This window comes from Heteronotia binoei, chromosome 15, assembly GCF_032191835.1.
Source record: "Heteronotia binoei isolate CCM8104 ecotype False Entrance Well chromosome 15, APGP_CSIRO_Hbin_v1, whole genome shotgun sequence".
NCBI lineage: Eukaryota > Metazoa > Chordata > Lepidosauria > Squamata > Gekkonidae > Heteronotia > Heteronotia binoei.
The window spans coordinates 44039346-44060301 of record NC_083237.1 but is presented as its reverse complement, the minus strand read 5'-3'; the positions used below and the strand labels follow the sequence as shown (position 1 = coordinate 44060301).

The 20956-nt window shown below is 46.2% G+C and overlaps 1 protein-coding gene across 5 annotated transcripts in view; it reads right to left on the bottom strand.

Annotated features, from left to right (window-relative positions):
- Positions 1-20956, bottom strand: part of SHANK1 (SH3 and multiple ankyrin repeat domains 1) — a 112128-nt gene that overhangs the window by 61149 nt on the left and 30023 nt on the right. For 4 of the 5 annotated variants that reach the window (XR_009556228.1, XR_009556229.1, XM_060255691.1 and 1 more), the window contains exons 2-8: positions 17712-17951; positions 9685-9888; positions 5903-5974; positions 3150-3258; positions 2903-3054; positions 1458-1625; positions 973-1089 (exon numbers count right to left, since the gene is read on the bottom strand). Coding sequence is in view for 3 of the 5 variants with exons in the window: in XM_060255691.1 (XP_060111674.1) it covers positions 973-1089; positions 1458-1625; positions 2903-3054; positions 3150-3258; positions 5903-5974; positions 9685-9888; positions 17712-17918 (1029 nt within the window). In the remaining 2 variants the exon portion in view is untranslated. The remainder of the gene's footprint in view (positions 1-972; positions 1090-1457; positions 1626-2902; positions 3055-3149; positions 3259-5902; positions 5975-9684; positions 9889-17711; positions 17952-20956) is intronic. The other variant, XM_060255693.1, reaches the window with a different exon arrangement.

The window sequence follows — 20956 nt, the reverse complement described above, 5'->3', positions numbered from 1 at the left end:
GTGACCCTGGTGGAACAGGGCGGTGCGAATCTTTGCCTGGGGGGCCACTGGTGGCTTTCAGCAACCCTTCAAAAAACCATATATATGGTTTTAAAATTAGCTTTCATGGCTGTGGTGTATAACTTTGCAAATGCAAACAAACAAATATCTTGGCTGAGAATTCTGGTGTTCAGGGGAAGGAACCATCCCTGTTCATCTGCCTTTTTTCCCTCTAATTGTACCCTGAAGAGCACTAAGCTCTCTCCCTCCAATATCTTTATGGAGTAAATAAATAAATCCCAAACCCTGTGGAAATTCCTGCAAAAACCCCACAAAGTGTTCAACCAAGATAATGCTTGTAAAAGAAACAGATGAAGCGGATATTGGTGTTTCTGCATGTGGAGTTCCAGCAACCCTCCAAAAATCCGGGATATTCTGGCAGAACATGATTTCTTTCTGCTCAGTGTTCGTATCACAAAGGCTTAGGGTGCAGGCAGATGCGATATTGAAACAGAGCTCACAGTGGAGTCACAAGCTGCTGTGCCAGCCTGGCTACCCCCCAGCTTTGCAACTGAAATGACAGTTGCATCGGCCAGCAAATCAAACGCTTGCTCAGCCATCAGCCTTGTCCCTCCTTCTATGCTTTAGGAAGGCTCTCTGGTTTTAATTTTTTTAAAAGCATGATATGAATATTCATACACAGATCTGTTCATTCATCATCTTATTAAAATGGAAGGTCCCCCCCCCCCCCTTTATAATGTTTGAAACTGATCCAGGGATGGTTGGGTGGTGGTGGGGGTGCTGTTTCTTAGTGACAGAGAAGGACAATCAACCAGCAAGGTGCACAGCCAGCTTCTATTTGAATCCTACAGAAGCAGTGGGAACTCTCCATCCTGGAAGAGGGGAACCATGTTTGGACTTAAAGGGACCAAGTCACATCAGGACCAGCCTTGCTGCTCTAAAAAGGTTATATGTGTCTTCATGCTTACCTACCTTATTGTAGAGCGCGCAGATATGCAGTGCGGTATTCCCAGATGCATTCTGCACTCCTGGCTCAGCACCATAGAAAAGCAAGTGCTCCAAGTGTTGGGAATTTCCATGTTGGCAAGCCTGAGACATGGAAAAACAGAATTCAGGGGGTTTTTTTAAGGGGGGGGGGAATGATTAGAAGGATGTCAGAGCCACCCCCTCAGTTGTCACTCTTGGAACCAATCCTGGTGACTATCAGGGCTTTTTTTGAGCAGGAATGCAGTTCCAGCTGGCTTGGCATCAGGGGGTATGAGTTCCTGCTGGGACATCAGGGACATTGTGAAACAATGGTGACACCAGGGGGTGTGGCCTAATATGCAAATGAGTTCCTGATGGACTGTTTCTACAATAAAAGCCCTGGTGACTATTAATTTTTTTGGTTCCGTAATCAAGCAGAATCTGACATCTCAGACAAGCCAAGGGACCTGGTTTAGCACGTAAAGTCTCACCTGGTGTATCTCCTGCCACCCATTCTCGTCAGTGGTGCCGATATAGGCCCGATTGTAGAGCAGAAGCTCGCAGCAGCGCGGGTCACCTCCGACCATGGCTGTGTGGTAGAGCGGAGTCAGCCCACGGCGGTCCTTGTAATTGGGGGAGCCCCCCAAATCCAAGAGTGCCTGAGGGGTGCAGGCAGGAAAAACATGAATGGCAAAGAAGCGCTTTTTGTGGGGGCTGGCTTAGGCCCATTAACATGTTGTGTCCCCTCCGCCTCCCACCAGTGGGTTGCATCCAGACTAGATGCTTCTGTGGGTGCAGAGATTCCCACCCAAGGAGAGATTTTCCTGCCTCCCCCCAGCCTGCAGCAGCCTGAAATGGTTCCTGAAATCCTGCTCCTGCATATCCCCTCTCCCCTAAGGACAGGATTGGGGGAGGGGGCACTTCAGAATGCTGTAAGGGGAGGAAGGTGGGGGAAAAAAACATTTGCAGGCTCTAACAGACATGTTCTGAACCTTGTTGGTCTCCTGCGAATGTATTGTAAAGATTGGGTTCCAGTGATAAATAAGCCTCCAAACTGAAGAAAGAATGTATTGTAAAGGATTGGGTTCCAGTGATAAATAAGCTTCCAAACTGTTGCTATCTAGAACAGACGTCTTTGGAAGGGCTTCTTAGTTCCACAAACTAAATACTGGAATATTGTTACTCCTTGGAAATACTGTTTTTGAACTGTCTTCTGTGAATGTCTTTTTCCTACATGCTCTTGTCTATTTGAAGTTCTGTGTGCAAGCTTTGTCAGAACACCACTGACCTCTACTTTACACTGTTTTGTTGTTTAAAATTTATGGTGTCTCTTAGCAGTTTTTTAATTTACATAGCTGTTCACTAAGATCCTTTAGTTTTGCTAATCCCCAGGTGGGGGAAGGGAATCCCCTGGTTTGGAGGCTCTACCCCCGCTTCAGGGAGGGGGAAGAGGGAAATGTCTGCTGGGCACTCCATTATTCTCTATGGAGACTGATTCCCATAGGATACAATGGAGAATTGATCCATGGGTATCTGGGGGTCTGTTGTTTGAGGAAGAGGCACCAAATCTGCAGCATAGCATCTGATGCCTCTCCTCAAAAGACCCCTCAAGTTTCAAAAATATTAGACTAGGGGGTCCAATTCTATGGGCCCAAAAATAAGGTGCCCCTATCCTTCATTATTTCCAATTAAGGAAAGGCATTTAAAAGGAGCACAGTCACTTTAAATGTGATGGCCAGAGCTCCCTTTAGAGTTCAATTATGCTTGTCACAACCTTGCTCCTGGCTCCACCCCCAAAGTCTCCTGGCTCCACCCCCAAAGTCCCCAGATATTTCTTGAACTGGACCTGGTAACCCTCCTAAGTGCTCCCTTCACATCATCTGCAACTGACCTCTCAAGGTTATCATGGCTTCAGGGGACTAGCAAGCAGTATTACCATAAGGGCTGCATAGTGGTGGGAGCACACAGCTTTGTGTAGTGCGGTGGCCCCATCCCTCGCCCGGAAATCTATGTGGGCACCACCAAGGCACAGCAACCGAATCACATCAATGGTTCCATCCAGCTGCGCCGCTAACGTCAAAGGTGTTTCTGCAGAGAGAACACAGGGGTCACTATTGCAGGGAGTTGTAGGAGTGGCATCCAAGACCGCCCTTCCCTCCCGTTTCATGCCTCCCGGTGCTTACCCCCAGTGTCAGAGTCATGATAGTTGGGGTCCAGCCCTTTATCCAGAAGTCGTGCCACCTTCTCAGCTGCTCCATTCTGGACGTACTCTAGGAACTTCTTCAGCCCCGTCTGGGGAGAGATTTGCCAGTGACAGCCATTGAGGGGCAAGAAAAGGAGGGGACAGAATACTGCAGGTTGAAAAGAGGAACACAGCAGAGCTGGGTCTGGTACTTAACAGTGCCATCCTTAGCAGAGTTACACCCTTCTAAGCCCAATGTCTTCACTGGATTTCTAGAAGGGAGTAAATCTGTTTAGGATTGCACTGCAAGCCTCCCAGAATATTGTGATGGGCATAGGAGCTCCAGTGTGTGCATGGAGCTCCCTTGCCTGCAAGCAGTTCATTTCATCGGAGAACAATCCACATTGCAGTCAGTGTGGTATAGCGATTGGGTTGCCAACCTAGAACAGAGATGGCCATACTATGACTCAGGAGCCACATGTGGCTCTTTCACACATATTTCATGGTTCTCAGAGCTCCCACCGCCCTGTCAGCCAGCTTGAAGAATGCATTTGTCTCTTTAAATCACTTCTCCAAGCCAAGCCAGCTGGTGGCTTGGATAATGCATTTAAAGTTAAAGTTGCTTTCTTTCCACCTCTCTCTGCACTTCTCTCCTTCCCCTCCCCCATCTATTTTCCTTCCTTCCTTCTAACATATGAACATATGAAGCTGCCTTATACTGAATCAGACCCTGGGTCTATCAAAGTCAGTATTGTCTTCTCAGACTGGCAGTGGCATTAAAATCTGACATTAACGTCTTGTGGCTCTCAAACATCTGATCTGGCTCTTATGTAACTCAAGTTAAGCAAGTTTGGCCACATTTGTCCTAGAATTACAGCCAATCTCTGATCTACAGAGATCTTTTCCCTATTTAACCTCAGAGTAAATAGCATTGCACTGCCTTTAATTTTTTCTTTTAAGAACATAAGAGAAGCCATGTTGGATCAGGCCAACGGCCCATCAAGTCCAACACTCTGTGTCACACAGTGGCAAAAAATTTTATATACACACATACATTGTGGCTAATAGCCACTGATGTGATTTAAGCCACTGATGTGTTTAAAGTGTGATACTTCTAGTATTCACAGGTGTGAGCCCTGGGACAGTACTTTGTACTGTCAATAAGCAATTTAACTAGATTCTTGGTGTATGTAAAATCTGGAGTGGGAGGCTGTAAACACATACGATCAGAATAAATACAAGCACTAAGACAAGTTCTAGGGGCTTAAATAAGTCTTAAGAATCCCAGCTCCAGTTAACTTGTCTTAAAATAAAAGTTTCTTGCCCATCTGTATATAAACCATAGTTGGAAAAAGTTGCCAGTTTTGGGGGGGGGGGGTGGATTACAGTGCAGATTTATGCACAGCATAGATTGCACTGTTAAGTATTAAACTCTGTATTCAAATTGGAGTTTGTTTATGACAAGTTTTAACATAGTTAATTTCATGATCATATGAGATTCCTCCTTCCTCTTCTCTTGCCTGCTGAGTCCAGATTGAAGATTTCCTGGTTTAAGAAGTCTTTTGATCTAACCATAACTGGTTGCAACATTTAAATGTATGCCCTTCCACAAACTGAAATTTGTCTCTTGCTCACAATCTAGGATCCTAAATCTCAGTTTACCAGTGGTTTACCAGTGGTTTTGAATCCCAGTTTGTGGGTGGGAATGCCAATTTGTTGGATTATCTAGATTTGGACACCTGATTGCCAACCCTCAGGTGGGAGCAGGGAATCCCCCAATTCATGGGCTCCTGCCAGCCGCTGGTCAGTTTGGGGGAAACCCCACTCCCAACAGCCATGACCTGGCACAACATCCCTGACATAATGACATCATGCAAAAGTGATGTTATCATCTGGTGATGTTGTGCGATGTCACCCTGCCCCTCAGTCACAGAAAGCTCCCTCCTACACTCCTCCCCCCATCCCCGCTGGTGAACAGGTAAGACCTGGCAACCCTATTTGGACATCACAACAAACTGTAATTAGCTTGAAGACTTCCAAAACCAATCTTAGCTCCATATGTAAGAGGATGGAAGTGTGCAACAAACAAGTTCATTTTTTGTATTGTCTTTACCAGCCTATTAGGTCAGCCTTCAGGGGGAAGCTGATTTTGTAGGACCAGAACTCAAAAGTCCCTGACCTGCATCCTAATCAACCTTGCCACTGACTGGAAAGACTTTGTAACGGAGTCAACAGGAAAATTCCTTTTGCCTTTGGACTCCCTCTGTACCAAAATCCTTGGCACTGGAAAACAGAGCGAAAACTATTGGATCCTGGCAGCCAATCTGCACATTTTCTGTCTAATGCACTAATGTGATCTGGAATCTAGGTGACAAGTTCCTAATTTCATCTCTTTCCCTGAGGTGGAGAGCTCCTGCCCCAATTCCTAGACAGCTGAGAGGGCTCTAGAGGGGCATAAGAGGGTTCTTACAAAGAACTTCAGGACACCCTGGAGTATACTTATAGACCCCCAAGGGTCTCTGAACCTCAGTTTGAGGAATGCCGTTGCTAAGCACTGAAAGGAAGCAAATTTCTACATAGCCATCAAATTTACACAATTTATTTTCACAACAGAACATTTAGGGTCATAGGGTTTGAATGCTGTGACTGTAAAACAACTGGAGGTTTTGAGACCTACTTTAGACTTTCCCTAGCATACAGTGTTCTTTTTTGTTTCATTTTTGCTGGAAGTGCTGAAAAGGTCTCTCTTCTTACCTTAGTGTGGAGTTTTGCAAGTTGTTTCTCATCCAGGTTGGTCTGTTTGTAAACTCGAGTCTTGTAGCGAAACTGGAAGAGTTGAGACAGTGGGACATTGGGGAATGTTAATATGGTTGCACATAAACCCCATCCGTCTCCAAAGATTTTTCCTGCTTCTTAACCCTAATTCTACACAGGACACTTTCAGAACTCCTTCATAGAAGATGAATTTTCTACATAAAAGTCAAATCTGTGTAGGAAACTGTATACATTAATAGTTTCCAGGGGTGGCTCAAAGTATTCCCCCCCTGTTGCCGCTGCTCCTACCCAGAAGTTGGAAAAATTTACCCTCCCTATCTCCTATTTGCTGTCTTTTGTCTTAAAATACAACATGGGAAGCTGGAGATGCCTTAAAAGGCTTCCTGATCACTCACAAGATTACTTCCTCTCTGCAGAGTTTGGCCACCATTATAGTTGCCCTAGCAACAGGAAATGGTGGTTAAACTCTCATGAGAAGAAGAAACCTCACGAGAGTTTGGGAACCGGCTGGCTTGTACACTGTTTTTGGGGAGGCCTGGTGGGGGGAGTGAGGGGGAATGTCCCTTCAGGCTCCCAGGCAGGGGGTGGCAGCAAGCTGGTTGGTGAGAGGAATGGTTGTCACCCTCGCCCCACTTTGACACCTGCTTCAGATTCTCTCATTATAGAATTTTCTTTGTTTCATATAGGGAATGAACACACACAAACTTGTCAGGGAGTCACAATGAGTGGTATGCATTATATAATCAGACATGACGAGCTAGAGGCATGAATCATATCCTATTTCATTGATCAAAATAAGAATACTGCTTTCACTTTGAACATGCCTGTTCAAAGGTGAAGAGTCAAACAACATTTTCGGTGGATCAGTAATCAGTCCTCTCACATTTTTGTTAAGAGTAAAGAGCAGTGTTAGGGCAGCAGAGAGGGCCTGTTATTGTAAGTGGCTCACAACAATCCTCACAACAACCCTGTATGATAGCTTAATCTGAAAGAGACTGCCTGGCACTGACCCAAGGAAGCTCAGTGAGCTTCCATAGTAGAGTCAGAATTTGAACCTGTGTTTCCCAGATCTTGGACTGACCACACCACACTACCCTCACACCCCACCTCTGAAGCTGCTCTATTAGACCGATCTTTCTTCCTTCACTGGTGGTAAGAGAACATTCAAGGATTCCCGCCCCCCCAAAACCAACAACTAAAACAGGGCTATGGCATAGGGGGAAAGGTTCATTCCTTCCCATCAGCAGTGCAGTTCCCGGCACAATTACGCATGCCCCTGCAGTGGCTTTTTGGTCTTAAAGTAAACATAGTGAGATCTAATTGCAGCTCTCCGGCATGATGTATTGTTTCATTTGTCCAACTCTACTCTGCCGGCTGCATGCATTTACTCTGCGACAGCGTGCCCTGTGTGGATTTTAAAGCAAGAAGTGTATTATGTGTGCGGGGGGAACAGGACTCCTGCACAATATGCTGTTATTTCAAAATGAACATCAGCAGTTGAGGAATGTGTACCTTAGAGCACAAATATATGCAACGCTGGAGTCCACTGCAACTCCAGATGCGGAACGTGGCTCTAAAAAAATGGGCCACGCGCTATGTATGTTAACCTTGACCAGGGTGCTGGGAAAGCATGGGGTTTAATTGACCTCCTATCCACCCCGTACATTTTTATCTCACTGTTCTCCCAAGGACTTCAGGGCAGCCCACATTCCTCTTCTCCACTTTATCCTCACAACAACTGTGTGAGGTGAATTAGGTTTAGAGAGAATGACTGACTCAATGTCACCTGGGCATCTATAAGGCAGTATGAGGATTTGAACTCACATTTCCCCAATCTGACACTCTGTTCACCACACCACATCATGCTGTTTCCCTAACTGGAAACACTCCCTTCTGGGTTGCTTGTAGCCCTGATAGGAAAAAAGGGAAATGAGATGGAAGCCAGTTTGGTGCAGAGGTTATGTGTGTGGGAGAACTGGGTTTGATTCCTCACTTCTCCAAATGCAACTGTTGGTGTGACCTTGGATCCATCACAAGTTCTCTCAAGAGCAGTTTTCTCAGAGCTCTCTCAGCCCCACCTACCTCACCAGGGGTCTGTTGTGGGGAGGGAAAATCTCTTTTCTTTTTTGAGGGGGTATTTCTTAGGAGGACAAAGTGTGTTGGATGGAAGAGTATTATGCTTTCCTCTTCCCCATGGCCAGACTTCCCGCCTAGATCAGGCCCTCACATGGCTGCTCTTAAGGATGAAATTGCACATCTGGAGATCCTGTCATGTTGTTTGCCCCACAACGTTCTGGTGTCTCCATGATATACATATTGATTAGATGCAAAATGTATCCAGCTCCAGCTTCCACCATGCTGAACTGGCACATTACTGGGTGAAGAGGGCCAAAACCTGGTAATTCACACATATAATTTTATTTTTAAAGATATCTCCAAAATCTTCCCGGAGGCAAAATAGGGACAAGTGCTAGGAAGTCTGATAAAATAGGGAGCCTGTGTACAACTGGTTGCCTGTGGTTCCACCTAACAGCCCTTCTAAAGCAGGGGCATTTAGAACTCCTATAGTATTTTCTTGTAGCTTGTTTCAATTGAGTTCATCACTCTTCTGTCTTCACACACACAAAAATCAGTATGTTGACTGGTAGATACTGGATGCCAGTAATGCAGTTATCTGAAAAGTAATGGATCCAGCCAGATTTTCATTAAATCCAGCCCAATTACTCTCTTTATTATCGTTTCTGTCATACATGGATTATGCTCGTGCAGGTCCCCTGATCCCCAGAATAATTTTTTTGGGTGGCCAAAGAGGACTTCATCTTCCCATTTTCACCAGCAGAAAAGCTGGCTGGATCCTACCCATTGCCTGCAGTGTCGTCATGATAACAAACCCTAGTGTGGCAATGCCCTGATAAGACCAGAGATTTCCTCCCCCCCCCACCCCCCACAACGCGCTGAAGGTGGGACCTTAAACCCATCAGTGCCCATGATGCGCATGCTCATCTCACTAATGTTTGTGTTCAAACAGGTTCTGCATGTTTCTGTAATCCTTCCAAAAACCGTATCACCCGTTTGACCAGAGATTATAGAAAACCAAAGGTACAAAAAGACAGTTGACACCACAGGTCATGATAACTCTATTATACTCCCTTGAAAAACTGTTGTCTCTGGACTTAAGTTGCAGGTGGTTGTACCAAAAGAATCCTGCTCCATCAACAGCCATTTGAACACAATAGCCATTTGAACAACTTCACCCTTGCCTGCTCCCCTTTAACAGTAAAGTGGCACCCAGAGGATGGGTTAGATCCAGCCAACTTTTTATCTAATCCTTGCTCAATTTCCCTCTCTATTACAGCCCCTGTCAACCAGGGCTTTTTTTGTAGCAGGAACTCCTTTGTATATTAGGCCACACACCCCTGATGTAGCCATTAGCCAATCCTTCAAGAGCTTACAGGGTTCTTAGTACAGGGACTATTGTAAGCTCCAGGACGACTGGCTACATCAGAGGGGTGCAGCCCAATATGCAAAGGGAGTTCTTGCTACAAAAAAACCCTGTGGCTGTCACACATGGCTATAGTTCATGCAGGTTCCATGATTCCCCAGAAGAGTAGTTTAAGTGGCCAAAGGAGACCCCTTCCTCCCTTTTTCACCAGTGGAAAAGCTGACTGGATCCCACCCAACATCTTCCTGCCCTACAACTACGAAAGTCCTCCTTTATCTCGGCGCTCTCCCTGAGTATGCTGGGGAATCGGCAGAATTACCTCCAGATAGGGCACTCCCTTCTCGAAACTCTGTGGGTATTCACGCAAGAGGCGTTCTTCATCCAGGAACTTGGCATCTCGCCCGTTGGTGGCTGGCTGGAAAAGGCCATAGTTCAGCACGTCCTTGAGGCTTTCGTTGAGGGTGCAGAGAATCTGCTGCTTTGCCACCCAGATGGCTGCATCGGGGTTGAAACGAAGGCATTTCTGAAAATGGGACAGGGGGTTGAGACCTAAAAGGAGGCGTCATACCAGCACAAAGAACCCTCTGCTGTAAAGCAAAGGAGCCATGCAGATGGTAGTGCTACCAAACCATTGGCAGTGGACATGTGTAGTTGGAAGATACAGACAACCAGATACTCCAGGAGGAGACGAGTGGGTAATTTGGTCATCTGTATGGGGATTACTGCCCTGATTCTTTTAAAAATCTACCTGGATACTGAAATTAATACTGCCCTGTCTTTTGCAATATTGGTACATTCCAAGTGATTTGTTTTTAGTAAGCCTGCCAGTGGATCAAAGAGTTTTAGTTGGTGAATTATCTGCTTTTTGATCAAGTTGTCAATTATATTTTAATAAATTTGCATATTATTAAGACTCCCTCCTTTTCAAGAGACTGTAAAATAGCTTATGGTGTAGCAAATGGCACCTATTGTTAAAAGAAAAGGGCATTTTAAAATATTTTCTTTTCCATTCCCTGTCATGGTAACACATGGGGGAGGAGGCAGAAAAAACCCTAAAGAATCAACAATTATGCCTTTAACTCACAGCTGCAAGTGATTAATCAACTACAGAATGAGTTGATTAGTTTATGGATTGAACCTCAATTTTTAGTGATTCAACATCACAGAATTTCAGGCCAAAAAAAATTAAAAAATGCTGGTAACTGGTACAGAAACTTAACTACCGAGAAGGTTTGTGTTCAGAAAAACTAGTCATGGTTGCAGGGATATATCTGTGGGCAATTTAGGGTTGGGATCGATCTTCCATGTGACCTTGTGCTTTCTTCTCATGCTACCCTTCAGGCATACATGCTTTTTAAAATTGTCTCTGCTTCCTCCTACCATCATACTGGTACGCTGCTCCAGATGGAAACTACTAGATTTAGCATAAAGCATGCAAATGTGATTACTTTTATATACATTTGCAGAAGGGGTATTTGAACAGCATGATGTTAGTCACTTCTGCATGGAAGGTTTCATTGAGTTTTCGACATGGCCCATCAGTACTCACTCCAAACCTGCTGGCCGCTGTGTTCAGCCCTATATCCTACTGCCTTGCTGCACATAGCACATGATGGCCCTTTGTGTAGGGGCTGTGTGAAACACGCTGCAATGAGGGTGCAAATTAAAATCCAGGTGCTTTCTGTCCATCGGTTGAGAAATCAAGTTTGCCCAGGGAATGGGAAAAAAATCTTCCCATGTGTACATGATGGCTATTTTGCACAGGATTTAAATGTCCAAGGTACAGAATGTGCACCTGATATAACATCAAGTATCAGAAACTCTGTGTTGCTGATAATACAGATTTGAAATGAAAGGGAACTGAGTTCTCGCCCTCGACTGTCACTGTAGATCTCACTGTGGAATCCTCAGTACATCTTAGCTCCATTGTAGAGTTTGGCCTTCTCCCCTTCTGACTTTTCTCGCGGCCCCTGCTTCCTTCACCTCCTTCCAACTTCCAGGGTCAGAAGAGGGGTGATGGAGGGACAACCAGCCAGACACATGCTGGCAGCTCCATCCTCGTTTCCATGGACACGACAATTTGTGATCTCTAGCAACCGTTTCCATGGTTGCCCCTGCAAATAGAAAAGGGGACCCAGATGAAGGGGGAGCATCACTTTAAAAGAGCAACAGAATGTCTGGAGAGGATGGGTGGGTGGGTTAGGACTGTTGTCTATACAGGTATACAGACCAATGAAACCTGGGTTTCAGACAACTCCATGTAGTTGATGTGTGTGTCTTTTAAATCCCTGTCCCTAAAACAAAACAAAAAATCAGCATGATGCTCCTGAGTGGAAATTCATCTGCAGATCTGACCCTATCAGACTGGGGGTGCATTCACACTACACTAAATAATGTGTTTTGCAACTGGATTTTAGCTATTCTTACATAGTAAAAATCCAGTTGCTAAACACATTATTTAGTGTAGTGCGAATGAACCCTGAGTCTCGACAGAAATAAGAGTGGTTAGCTCTATTTATACATTTTATTGTGCCCCCTGTCCAAAGAAGTACATGGTTCTCACCTCTCCTGTTTGAATCAACTGCCCAGATTAAATCAACTGCCTACAGTCTCCAAATGAGCCCAAGGACAGAATGCACAATGTCAAGCTATAGCTCACTCTGGCTTTGCCAAATCATCATCTACTGGAAGTAGTTCATGGAACTCTAGAAAATTATTCGGTGGCTCTTGAGTTGCTGGTCCTTCTGATCTCATGGTAATAATCTTTGTACCCATGTGTATGCATGTGCATTTCCGACAATACTTCATGCATCTCAAGAAATGAAGTTGCTATTAGACTACTATAATATGCTCGATGCGGGGCTGCCCCTGAAGATAGTTCAGAAGCCTCATTTGGTACATGCTGCTGCCAGAATCCTTTGCTGAAACCAGGACATTTTTTTGAGCAGGAACACATAGGAACACAGTTCCGACTGGCTTGGCATCAGGGTGTGTGGCCTAATATGCAAATGAGTTCCTGCTGAGCTTTTTCTACAAAAAAGTCCTGACTGAAACTCACCAGCATGAGCACATAAACAATGACAGTTCAGCAGCACTGGTTTCTGTTTCCAGTTAAGTTTGACATGCTGGTTTTGACCTTCAAAGTCTAAGTGGTTTCCAAACTATTTAAAGGGCAGCCTGCACCTCTATCAACCTGTTCAGGTTCTGAGACTCATGCATGGTGCCCTCCTGTGCCAGTCTTCAAACTGGAGCCTCCAAACTTTGGAATGCTCTCCCTCATGAAATAACAACTTCCGTATAGGTTTCTAAGGCAAGTCAAAAACATTCCTATTCTGGAAGGTCTGTGAACAGTTGTGTGCATGCAGAGAAGTGGAGGATTGTTTCCGTATTGCCTGTGTCTTGATGAATGTTGAATGCTGTTTTATTATATTTTAAATGGTGTTGGCTTCATATTTTAAATTTTGAATTGTTAGCTTGGTTGATGTCTGGAGGGCAGCAAGTATTTCTTGTATTGTTAGACCTGTTGGCCTCATTTGCATATTGGGCCACACCCCCTGATTCACTGCCACAGGAGCAAAGCAAGCAAAGCAAAGCAAAGCAAATTTTATTTTTATAGGAGGTGGCGGCAGCTACAAGCATAGACAGCTTCAAGAGGAGAATGGATAAGCATATGGAGCAGAGGTTTATCAGTGGCTATTAGCCACAGTGTATTGTTAGAACTCTCTGTCTGGGGCAGTGATGCTCTGTATTCTTGTGCTTTGGGGGGGAGGGCACAGTGGAAGGGCTTCTAACCCCACTGGTGGACCTCTTGATGGCACCTGGTTTTCTTGGCCACTGTGTGACACAGAGTGTTGGAATGGATGGGTCATTGGCCTGATCCAACATGGCTTCTCTTATGTTCTTATGATGTTACCATTGTTTCACACAGGGACTGTTTAAAAAGCCCCACAGGAACTCATTTGCATATTAGGCCACACCCCCTGATGCCAAGCCAGCTCGAACTGCATTCCTTCCCTCCTAGGTGAGCAGGAGGGAAGGCTGCATGGTATGGCCTGATCCTGCCAGATCTTGGAAGCCAAACAGGATTGGTATTTGGAAGGGAGACCACCAAGGAAGACTCTGCAGAGGAAGGCAATGGCAAACCACCTCTGCTTTTCACTTGCCTTGAAAATCCCCTTGCTGGGGTGGCCATAAGTTGGCTGTGACTTGATGGCATTTAACACACACAATTAGGTAAGCACAGCATGAATCTGATCAAGTGGGCTCTGGCCGATTAAAGTTTATTTTAAAACAATTGTTAGCCTTTCCGTTGCCACAAGGCTCTCTGCTGCCCTTTCCCTTAAAATCAAGTGCAGTGCATGCAGAGAGGGAAATCCCCTGGCCATATATTGGGGAGGGTATGTGTCTTGAAGACAAGGATAATGGAATAGAATTAAGGAAAGAATTAAGGAAATGGAATAGAATTCAGGCTAAGGGAAAGGAAACAGGGATCGGGTGGCCAGTTAACTGTAAACAGCAATAGCAATAGAAAAGTCACGAACGCTCTGTTTTTCCAGAGGCAAGATGAGCTCTGGGCTTCTCTCTGGATCAGGTGCATTTTACTTGATTGGAAATCTGCAAGATGGGACCTATTAAAACCAAATTTTGTACGCCACCTAAGACCACTGAAGTGTTTCATGAAAGGATGCGACTCCCAAAGCTCTGTGTTTTTTCTTCCCAACACGAGGCATTTGAAAGTCCCATAAACACCCTCTTTCCCTGCTCCTGAATATTTGTAGGGGTCAGCTGTGTGCGTACTGTGTGGAGAAGAAAAGGGACTCTGAACATAGTCAGAGATCCTCTTACCTTCCTCGTTATCTTGGTTGCTACTTCATTTGTTCAGGGAAGGAGACTGGCCTCACTAAGAGTCTGGTGAGCACATTGTTTTAATTTGTCTTGTATTTATATCTAGGGCTTTTTTTGTAGAAAAAGCCCAGCAGGAACTTATTTGCATATTAGGCCACATCCCCAATTTCACCATTGTCTCACACAGGGCTTTTTTGTAGAAAAAGCCCAGCACTAATGTATTTGCATATTAGGCTGCACCCCCTGATGTCAAGCCAGATGGAACTGTGTTCCTGTGCATCCCTGCTCAAAAAAAGCCCTATTAATATCCCACTTTTCTCCCTCCCTGCAGGGACCCAAAGTGGTACATTGCATTGTTTTCCCCTTCTCCACTGTATTCTCACAACAACAACCCTCTGAGGTTGGTTAAGCGAAGAAAGTTTTATGTTGCCTGGTTGCATTGCCTTTTAATGTTTTGTAATCCACTTTGAGTGTTAGCAAGAATGGCAGGCTATAACTAAAGGAAACAAATAACTAAATTAATAACTTGTGACAATCCCAGGGTTGTCTGGTGAGCTTCCATGGCTCAGTTTGGTGTAGTGGTTAGGTGTGCGGACTCTTATCTGGGAGAACCGGGTTTAATTCCCCACTCCTCCACTTGCAGCTGCTGGAATAACCTTGGGTCAGCCATACCTCTCTCAAGTGTTGTCCTTGAAAGGGCAGCTTCTGTGAGAGCTCTCTCAGCCCCACCCACCTCACAGGGTGTCTGTTGTGGAGAAGGAAGATAAGGGAAATTGTAAGCCACTTTGAGACTCTGATTCAGAGAGAAGGGCGGACTACAAATCTTTGGTCATCATCGTCTTCTTAAAAATCTGGATGTCCCAGGTCTCCAAATCCAGTTCCACTACGTCACACTGACTCTCATTTCTGAGGTAACACAAAAGTCATAGAGCAGTGGGGACTTTCTGGGTGGTTCACAACTCCTGGGCGGTTCACAACGCACAAATCAAATAAACTTAGTGAATCCCCTTAGAGATGTTGGGAAGGGGTATGTCTGGGAACACAGATTGCCAAGACACTCACATCAATCCATGAAATGAGGAGCCGGCTTGTACACATTGAGATTTTCAGGGGACTCTGGGAGCACACGCCCTGACCTGGGTGGTCCAGGCTAGCCTGCACTTGTCAGCTCTCATAAGCTAAGTAGGGTCTGCCCTGGTTAATACTTGGATGGAAAACCACCAAGGAAGTCCAGGGTCACTATATGCAGACAGACAATGGCAAACCACCTCTGTTCGCCATTTGCCTTGAAAACCATTCAGGGTTGCCATAAGTCAGCCGCGCCTTGATGGCACTTTTCACCACCTCCAAGGTACCATGTACGCGGCTGTGCGGGGAAACTGAGGGAAGGGTGCAGACAGACAGTGCAGTTTGCATAGGTCTGCAGTCAGCTCTTTGTATCAAAGGGTTGCTGGATGAAAAGGCCGGTGCTGGTGGCGATGTTTGTGCGTGCCTTGCTGAGTGTCCTGGTTTTATTGCTAATGAAGAGAGGGATGGAGCAAGTTCTCTTTAGTGCTGAGCTAAGGATGAATCCAGTCCTGCATTAATTACCCCTCTAGAGACTGAGGTGGGGATGGGGTGGAGGCACAGCCAAGAAGGGAAGCTCTGGTTTCTTTTGACCCCACAGAAGCTACCCTTCCCCCTTTGTGTCTCACTGTATCCCCGCCACCCCATGTCGCAAAATCAAGGCTCTGAAAGATGTCTGGTGCAACACACAACGCCGTCTGTTAATGCTCTTCCCTTCTAATCTAATTAATTTGGCCAAAGGTCATAATGCTGAAGAGAACGGGGATGAACAGCATCCCTGAAGAGAATGGGGATGAACACGAACCCTCAGGGAAGATGAAACCCAACCGAATCCAGGAAGAGTCAAGCAGGATCAATGCTGAGTGGATTAAGCAGACTAATCGGTTAAAAATGTCTGATCGTCGAAAAAGGCGGCCTGATTAATCAGGCAGCAGATTTTTTTAAAAAACTGAGAATTATTATACTCTGCTTTTCTCCCCCATGTGGGCCCAAAGCACCTTACAGCTTTCTCCTTCTTATCCTCACAACAAGAATCCTTCAAGATCAGCTTGGTGGAGGGAAGGAGTGGCTGGCCCATGGTCATCCCATGAGTTTCCTTGGCCTTCCAGATCTTAGTCCAGGGATGCCCAAACTTGCTTAACATAAGAGCCACATAGAATAAACATCAGATGTTTGAGAGCTGTAAGACATGAACGTCAGATGTTTGAGAGCTGCAAGACATGAACGTCAGATGTTTGAGAGCTGCAAGACATGAACGTCAGATGTTTGAGAGCTGCAAGACATGAACGTCAGATGTTTGAGAGCTGTAAGACAGGAAGGAAGAGGGGGGAGCGGGGAGGGAGGGAGAGGTGGAAGGAAAGCAACTTTAACTTTAAATGTATTCTTCAAGCTACTGGCTGGCTTGGCTTGGAGAAGTGATTTAAAGAGAGAAATGCCTTCTCCGAGCTGCCCAATGGGATGGTGGGGGCTTCAAGAGCCACACAGTATGTGTGAAAGATCCACATGTGGCTCCCAAGCCTCAGTTTGGCCACCCCTGTTTTAGTCCAGCACTCTACCCACTGTACCTTACTGGTTCTCTTTGAACAGCAGGTGCTTACAAATCCATGAGTGACAAGTGCCTTCTTAGAACTAGCATCTCTCTTTCTTTCCTACAAAGGGCAAATGCCTCTTTTTCAGGCTTAAGCTGGACAAGATGCAAACATATCCATGACTGGGTCTCCCAGCATCTCTAGTTTTCTCAAAAAGCAATGCCTGGATCAGGACTGTAGTGCTGGGGCAGCAGGTGGGGGGAGTCAACCCTTTCCCCCACAGTGTTTCCTTAGAAGAAACCAGATCCCCCCACCTCCTGTACTTTTTTGATGTCTGACAGGTACAGAAACAGAGAGACCCAAGCATAGGCTTCCCATGCCTGGTTAATTCTTCAGAGCTGGTTGGGCTGGATCCGAGGTGCTTTGAAAAAGGGAGGAGAGGCCCCTTTGGCTACCCAACAAAGCGGTGCTGGGGATCATGCAACCTGCAAGGACAAAAGCCTCGTGTGACGTGGGCTGTCTCAAGGTGGGGGACTGGGCCAGAGACAGCCAAACAGGCGCCTCATTTCCAAAACAAAGAGCAGATGCCTTTTCTTGAGAGAGACCGTTTTACTCACGTGCAATTTTAATCAATTCAAACTCACACCATTAATTGATGATGATTTTGTTAATCGAGTGAAAACAATCCAGATGGCTCAGTCAATGGAACCAAAACACACACACACAAACACATAGAAAGGGCGGGGGAGGAGGGAGGAATCAAAAACAAGAAACCCAGCATCCTTTGTTTTGTTCCAGGTGAATTTTCAACCTTGGTCGGACCAGGAAAACTTGCCTCTCACCTCAACTAAATCTAAGGCCTCCACGTTTCCCCACGCCTCCCCCTCCCACCGGCCCGGCTCCTCACCGTCTGGTGCAGGTCAGGAATGCCAATTCGGAAGACCATCATACTGAAGTGGGCGTCTTCAGGTACTGTCATAGAGTGACTATGGACTGGGTTAGCAGGGCTGGCTGGGGGGCTGGCCCCCTCGCGGGAGCTCTCCGAGCCTGACTCCCCCTCGGGGCACTGGGAGAGGTGCTCCTCCTCCACACTTGATTCGGGGCTCTGGGGCATCGTCAGGGGTGCTGGGCACCATCACTGGCTACGCTGTAAGGGGAGGAAACAGAGAAAGAGATGGTTGGGGTGGGGAGCGACAGGAAGAAGGTAGTAGGTGCAGTGAAGCAAAGGCGCTGCTCAAAACAACAGAAGGTATCTTTTCTTGCACGTACATGCCTGCACCAGATAGGCCCTCAACATGGATGTCAATGCTAATTGGGACTCATCAAAATGTCCACCTGTGCAGTGCACGCAAATTTACCTCCAAAGTGAGAAAAACCAGACCCGCCCCAAGGGCTGACCCTAAACTGCCACCAAGTCACATGGGCGTGCCCAATTTGGTGCCCTACAGAAGGCCAGCGCCCTAGGCAATCACCTAGTTTGCCTAGTGGCAGGGCCGGCCCCGCCCCCCCAGTATCATCTTTCTCAAACACAAACTAGAAAGGCGGAGGTCTTCTACCTTTCCAGACCAGGTACGACCCCTGGTGGCAGCATAGGACCCACTTAGAGTTGCCAATTCTAGGATGGGGAAATTCTTGGAGATTTTGGGGTGGACCCTGGGGATGGTGGGGTTTGGGGACGGGAGGGACCTCAGCAGGGTAGAGTGCCATAGAAGCTGCACTCCAAAGTAAGCATTTTATCCAGGGTAACATAGTCTGCAGTCTGGAAATTAATTGTAATTTTAGGAGACCTCCAGGCCCCACCTGGATGTTGGCAACCCTAGACCCATTGAACTTTATACCTGTGACAGGAACTCATATGACAGGAAGGAGAGGGCAGCGTTATGGTCATACGAGGGTTGAGGCAAGAGCCATTGGCAGGAGACAAGTCAGGGACAGGAAACCCAATCCGAGTGCCAGAAAGTGCGTTGTGGTGAGGACCGAGCCAAATGAACAGTCCCATTTACACATGGCAATAACTCTGTGCAAACGGATGCACAGACTTTCTCATGGCTTTCTCTACACAGGGATTCCCTCACTCCTATAATATTCCTGGTCCTCTTAATTTCTGTCTTTCATTATCTCCCACCTCCCTTTGCCCTGTTGCCCCTCAATTCCCCCTAAATGAGATTTCACCTCCCCCATGGGTGTGAATGCCTCTTCTCTGGTCCTTGTCCCCCCTCCCCATTTCTGCCAAATGATCCCTTCTGCCCTGCCTCCCACCCCAGTCTCCTTCACTGACTTTTCGTGATCTGCGTCCCAGTTTCCAGCCGGCCCCAGGGCCCAGGCAATCTGGATGCAAGCAGCACACGACGTCCCAGAAAGTAGAGTGGTCCTGAGATGCCTGCCCCACTTTTGGCCTATAATTAGCCCAAAAGGACACAGTTCTCCCTATAGCTGACATTACCACGTCCACTTTGGCCTGATACCTCAGACGCACCTGCCCAAAGCAAAAAGAGTGACTTCTGGTGTCCAAGTGTGGACCTCTTATACAAAGATCCTGTGTGACACAGTAAAACACCTAGCTTTCATTCCCACTTTGCTTCCTGCAATCAAAACCCTTGCCCCATCCTCTAAGGTGCTATGATTCGAAGACTACTACTTGGTGGCTAGATCGTTGACCTGGGATCTGAGAGACACAGGTTCAAATCCCTTTTGTTGTTCAGTTGCAGTCGATTCCGACTCTTTGCAACCCCATGGACCAAGTCACGCCAGGCCCTCCTGTCTCCCACAATCCTCCAAAGTCTGCTCAAATGATTAGTTCCATCAGTAATGCTGTCCAGCCATCTCATCTTTTGCCTTCTGTCTTTCCCAGCATCGGGGTCTTCTCCAGTGAGTGCTCCCTTCTCATTTGGTGGCCAAAGTATTTGAGCTTCAGCATCTGACCTTCCAGGGAACAGTCAGGGTCGATTTCCCTTATGACTAACCGATTTGATCTTCTTGCAGTCCAAGGGATTCTCTTCTCTAGCACCACAAATCCCTACTCTACCATAAAACTCATCAAATGACTTTGGACCAGTCCCTCTCTCTTTTGGCCTAATCTTCGTCATCAGATGGTTGTGAGACCAAAGCAGAGGAGGGGAGAACCACTTCTGCTGCCCTGAGCTCCTTGAATGAAAGGTGGGATAAAAATATCCTGTTTAAATAAATGAAAACAGGATACATGAGGGAAGGGGTGCCAGGTGCATGGCTGGAACCCTGGGAGACTTTGGGGGTAGAGTACAGGGTGGGGAGGAAGACATCATTGATGTCACTTCCAGCTAAATCCCAGAAGTGACATCACTGACAGTCTAGGATTTCACCAATGTCTTTGGTAAAACCATTCAGATGAATGAAACACTAGAGTGCAGGTGGTACCATGTCTTGGTTTTAGCCACAAGTGACGCCGACAGATTGATAATGTCTTCTCCAACCCTTTTTGCCCCCTGCCACTCATTTAAGCAGCAGCAGGGCTGGTGAGATATTGCCCACTATAGTGGGTAAGCTGGCAACCCTAGGCATTAGCCAGAAAAAATTCTTTTGAGGAAATCAAGTGGGTGGGGCTCATGATTCACTCACTTTTTGTCCTGCTCTGTAGTCAACATGAGTTGGCTTTTTTCCAGTACCACAGGCGCATGTTCAGAATCCATCTTGGAACAGTTCAGCCTGTTAAGGTAGACCCAGCCTGCTTTTCCCCTCTTGCTCATTTACTCCTTTTATCACAGCCCCTGTCCCCATATGACTTTTGCCTCTGCAAGCCCCATAACCTTTTTGGTGATTAAAGGTGAGCCACTCCTTTCTTTTTCTCCAGGGGAAAAGCTGGCTGAATCCAACTCAGGGCTCATTGCTGCTACAATACACTATGCAAAGTTGATCAGAAGTGGGTTGAATCAGATACGCCAAAATGCTGTAAGCACATGGTTTCTGATTCATGTGCAAGACTCATTCAACTGTGTAGATTCAGTGCCTCCTATGCACCACAATGGTTTGAACTCCCATGAAGATACTGTAAATCTCCAGTATCCCATTGAGATACTGTAAATACTCCAGAAAGAAATAAGTAACAGTTGTGCTTATACCATTTAACACAAGAGTTAGCACCTAGTAATATCTCAGTTCTTACAACGATTCTAAAAC